We start from the raw sequence: 5,158 nt of genomic DNA, 5'->3' as shown, positions 1-5,158 counted from the left end.
ATTCACATCATTGTCCTGCCTGTTACTGACACACACACACCACCGTATTCAGGCTTTGCACCATTAGGAAATGAGCTCGACCAACAGGCTCTGAACAGGGCACATTGTTAAGATGGAATTTTCTGTACATACTGTATAAATACAGCATAACAGAACAGAGACCTCTGTAGCTAAAAAGCACAATAAAGGCCAATGGCAAAAGCTAAGACATTGTGTAACAATAGTAAATTTAGGGAAGTGACATAAAGTAAATCACTAAACTGACTTACAGTAGTAATATGAGTTACACAGCAGTGGCTACCTAAGGTTTGCTGACATTAGAATAACCACAAACAACTGGTCATACCAGACCACAGAGGACTGCATTAGGAAAACCTGCGAGTGTACTGCATTGAGCAAGGGTGTGTTGCTTAAGACTTACATTTTCTATTTGTAAAAGGAAGAATGTGTGATTTCTGGTCAAAAAGGTCACACAGTCTAGCTGATTTCTCAGTCAGCTTCCTACTCTAAGCAACATGTTTCTTCATGAACACAAATCTTTCAGCCAGTGTTAGAACTGTTTTGGTTATCTTGTCTGAGAGATTTCTGTCTGTGCCTTTTTGTCTGCGCTCTCTGCACATGTAGTGGAAATCTGTTAGATAAAAGTTCTAAAGGATTTTACCAATGACTAGGGGGTGTGACGATACACTTAGCTCTCGAGGTGAGACGATACCCGATATTGGGTTCACGAGAACGAGATGAGATGATATTTTAATGCTATTCTTTAAATACATTATCAGTGATGAAATGTCACAAAATGCAAAACAATGCAGCTGCATCTTCGAATGTTTTAACTAATCATCCTGTAGTGAATGTCACTTCAGTTCTGTTTTGTGCGTATGAATTATCATATGCAGTAAAAGACGACAATGTGCAGGAACTGTAAAAGGTTTTGCCACAAACTCAACTGATTTCTCTCCTGTATAATTTCACATGAGTCTCTTTATAACTGTGCATGAACCATGCATGAGTTTCTAACTTCTAATTGAAGCTGTGTGTGACCTTCTATGTTATTTTCACCCTCAAGGCGCCACACCGGTCGGTGACATCATTTGGCAAAGGAGCTGCGCTGACCAATCACGTACAGGGAACAATCAGGATGTGGATGCCCACAGGAAGAAGACTCTTTTGTTTACCTTGTTAGTATGAGCATTCACTGTCGAATATAGGCCACAATTAACCCACCATAATGACACACCATGCACTTTTCGTTAGTTAAACAGTGTTTTTTATCTATTGTTGCAGACACACTGGTTGTAGAATTGGTGCTAAGGTAGAGTAGGCTACGCTAGCACCCTGGCTAACCAAAACTCAACAGAAACTCCGTCTGGAAACGTGAACAAAGCCACTTACATCAACTCATCATGACGTGGACGCATCACACCTACAACACTCCCCCTGCAAAACCTCAACCCCAACCAACGCAGCCCTGTGCACAGCAGGGAGTTGCATATTTGCCAAACTAATGTGAACATATCGTCACACTATGTCATACTGGCTGCTGCTTTGGTTCTGTTAGGTACAATATGTAGTAATATCTCAAGGCAGCTTTTGCCTCGATGAGAAATACTGTCACGTTTTAATATCACCAGATCCCGTGGCAAAATCTTGTCACATCCCTAAAAATGAGGCATTTTTATATAACACATGAGGTGTAACATGAGTAGCAAGCACCTCAGCAGAGCAGCACAGTAACAGTGGAAATATACACATTGCCTTTAAGTGTATAAAATGTGAATTGTTACACTGCCTGTGCAGACAGGTGGACTGACTAAAACAAGAGAGTCCATCAGCAGCGGTATCACTGTTGGAGCTGTCTTCAACACTCCTGCCCAAACTCACCCCAGATTTCCTCTTTTTTAGGTTAGGTTTTATTTGCACAAAAAAAACAACAACCTGAAACTGAAGTGAATCTAAACAATGACCAGTCATAATACCACATCATATTCTCCCTTTACCAACCAGAATTAGTAAGCAACATTAATCATATTCACTCCACCCAGTTTCTTCTACACAGTACATGACTGGGCTGTGTTCAAACAGACAGGGTCACTGGTGAAGTCCTTCTTAACTTCACACCTGCTGATATCATAGTCAAACACACAGCCGCAGCACTGAGGAGAGGCCATTAGGTTTAGTGTTTGCTCCACCAGCAGAGAACATGGCAGCCACTCTGTGCCAGGTGATGGGATTCTTCCTGAGTTTGCTCGGCATGGCAGGTATAATTGCTGCGACTGGGATGGACCAGTGGGCGACACAGGACCTCTTTGACAACGTTGTGACAGCTGTGTATTCGTATTCAGGCCTGTGGAGGTCATGTGTCCGGCAGAGCTCTGGCTTTACAGAGTGCCGACCTTATTTCACCATTCTGGGACTGCCAGGTATGTATGTGTTTGTCATGAGCAACACAGAATCAAAATGAGTTGGACAAACTGATTTAATGGATCCATAAGGGGGAAAAAGTCATGGATTAAACTGAGAAAATTCAACATGTAACTATATAGCAAAATCTGCAGAAATCTGCAGGTCTATGTGGCAGTATTTTTATGTTCTATATACAACTTCCTTCTTTGCTTTATTAAAGAAAATAATAAATTATGTCATTTATATAAATAACCAGTTCATATAAAATAAGTATTAAGTTTAAAAAAAATCAATAGACTGAGAAGAATAATATATCAAACCATTTCAGGTCTGGTTTACTGATAAAAGGTCAGACCACACCCTTTCTTGCGAAGGGGCAGAAACTGTTTTTGTCACTGTTTACCGAAACTGGGACAAAGAAAAATTTTAGGTAAACATCTGATAAGACTTGTTCCTCCTTAGACTATACTGTACATACTGATAAGCAGCAGCACCAACCTGCCATTTCACAAGTTCAGGGCACTGGCAGAAACTTTGTTCTAGAGAAACATCTAAAATGGCTGCCACAATGATGCAGTTAATAGGATTCATGTTGTCTGCTTTGGGGCAATTTTTAATATCAGCGGCAACAGCAATGGACATGTGGAGCTTACAAGACCGATCTCTTACTATCGTGACAAATGTTTACACGTATTCTGGGTTATGGAACTCGTGTGTAGGAACATCATACGGTACAACGCAGTGCAGGCCTTATTTTACCATATTAGGACTGCCAGGTAAGAGAATTACACTTATAGGAATAAAAGACATTTATCAAATATGTCTCCACATGCTGGGTTAAGGAGAGCATTCATATTTGGGAGGTTTTGGGGCAGATTTTCTTCAGCTCCGCCTGTATAAAAAATGCAGTCGACTGCAAAAAAAGATGGTGTCTCTCCAGAATCAAGTGGCAATTTGATGAAACATCCAAAGCTTAGCTGAGCAAGCACAAGCTTTACCGGAGTGTCACACAATGTAAAGTACTTTTCCACACTCTGTACTTAACAGCTGAATGTGGTGTAGAGCATATTGTATATAAGACCAGAATAATACAGATACAATGTCTCTGGCCATTGAAAGATGCCATTTATGTTAATATGTTTTCATTACACTATGCCTTGAATTATGAGTTTTTAATAGTGCTTCAAGGCTTTTTTATTTATCTTACCACATGTTTTAACCAATGCATGTTCTTGGTATACATGTGCATCCGTAGCATATTTTAGGAAATGTTGGCCCAGCAGTTTCACAAGTAGTTCATTTCAGAACAACTTAAAGACCTTCTAGCAAGCTACTAAAGTAATTTCCATGTACCATAGCATCACTTGTTAATGTATTTATATGTAAAACCTATGTATATTCTATTCTATTCTGTTCTATTTTGTATATACAGGATGAAAGTACAACATGTATCTTTTTCCTGCCTTATAATTCTCTTATCCTATAAAGCACCTGAACGTCTTTGGTTTGAAGGAGCTCTACACATATCAAATTTGAACCACAGATGAGTTAGATAAGTTCAATTTAGAGCTCTCTAACGGGTTTTGCTTTAATTTCTGATATGATATATGAGGAAAGCAAGCTCAGATTCTTAAAAATGAGTCTCTCAAATGTCAGACAAACTCTACAGTGAAATGTTTAAAAGTGACATTGCTGTGTTTTTGTGTGAGTGTGGAAATAGAGAATGCACTGCTGGTGTGTCTTTTGTTTGTTTTAATTACATCAGGTCTAGTTTCCATTATTGTGGGATTCATGGTACATTGTCTGAGGCATTCAGATATTTTACTTTACTGTAAAAATACAGTAAAGTACTCTTAAGTCCTACATATTCTTGGTTAGTACTGAGTAATCAGAAAAATATACTTAAAGTTTCAGTAACATTATATTTTACACAGATTATATTTATCTATGCAATAATGTGTAAACACAATCTTTTATTTTACAGATGGTAACGATGAAGATAATTTGAAGTACTTTACTACACTGTGGTTTAATTGATAAATGCATCACATTTTCGTATGTAAAATTTAAAGCTACAGTGTGTAATTTTTTCAAATATTGTTGCTGTAGAAATCTGCTCAAAAACTTAATGTGTGCTGTCGAAGCCTCCTGTGACCCACACTAATTGAACAGTGCTGGTAACAGTGCAGAGATATTAGGATCTAAAAGGCTTTGAGTGGGAGTGGCCTCTCTTATCAATGAGACATTTTCAATTATTTCTGTTGTGTTCTTGTTTACTATAATTTCATAACGACAAATATCTGAAGAGCTGGGCAGAGCGTGGTGTAGTAGAGTACAGTGGAGCAGGGAGAGGGAGTGCTGGGTGGAAGAGAATGGGTTGAGTTTCATGCTAATGCTACCTTAAGTTACATACTGCAGCTTTAACTTGAAAGACTACTAGGAACAAAGCCAGTTAAATAAATGCAGTGGAGTAAAAAGTGCAGTATTTTTCTCTGAAATTGACTTAAGTACAGTATTTGAGTAAATGTACTTATGTCACGTTTTCTTACAACAGCAGTTTGCAAGTCAGTTTGTTGAGTAGATAATTGGAAGTCTTCTAAACCAAGTAACTTTGACTTCCAGCACTGCTCCAGGCTGTCCGGGCCCTGATGATTGTCGGTGTTGTTCTTGGAGCCATTGGCTGCCTGATTGCCATATTTGCACTGAAGTGCTTGAAAATGGGGAACATGGAGCTCAACATCAAAGCTACAATGAC

General features: G+C 38.9%; 1 protein-coding gene across 1 annotated transcript in view; it reads left to right on the top strand.

Moving 5' to 3' along the window:
• The first annotated feature begins 2,078 nt into the window (after positions 1–2,078).
• Positions 2,079–5,158, top strand: part of LOC109965776 (claudin-18) — a 4,480-nt gene continuing 1,400 nt past the window's right edge. Inside the window, exons 1-2 of the mRNA XM_020610092.1 lie at positions 2,079–2,420; positions 5,026–5,158. The exon at positions 5,026–5,158 is cut by the window's right edge and continues 30 nt beyond it. Coding sequence (XP_020465748.1) covers positions 2,201–2,420; positions 5,026–5,158 — 353 coding nt within the window. The 5' untranslated portion in view covers positions 2,079–2,200. The remainder of the gene's footprint in view (positions 2,421–5,025) is intronic.

The sequence above is a fragment of the Monopterus albus genome, unplaced genomic scaffold, assembly GCF_001952655.1.
Source record: "Monopterus albus unplaced genomic scaffold, M_albus_1.0 scaffold103.1, whole genome shotgun sequence".
Lineage (NCBI taxonomy): Eukaryota > Metazoa > Chordata > Actinopteri > Synbranchiformes > Synbranchidae > Monopterus > Monopterus albus.
This window is presented reverse-complemented; position numbering and strand designations above follow the sequence as displayed.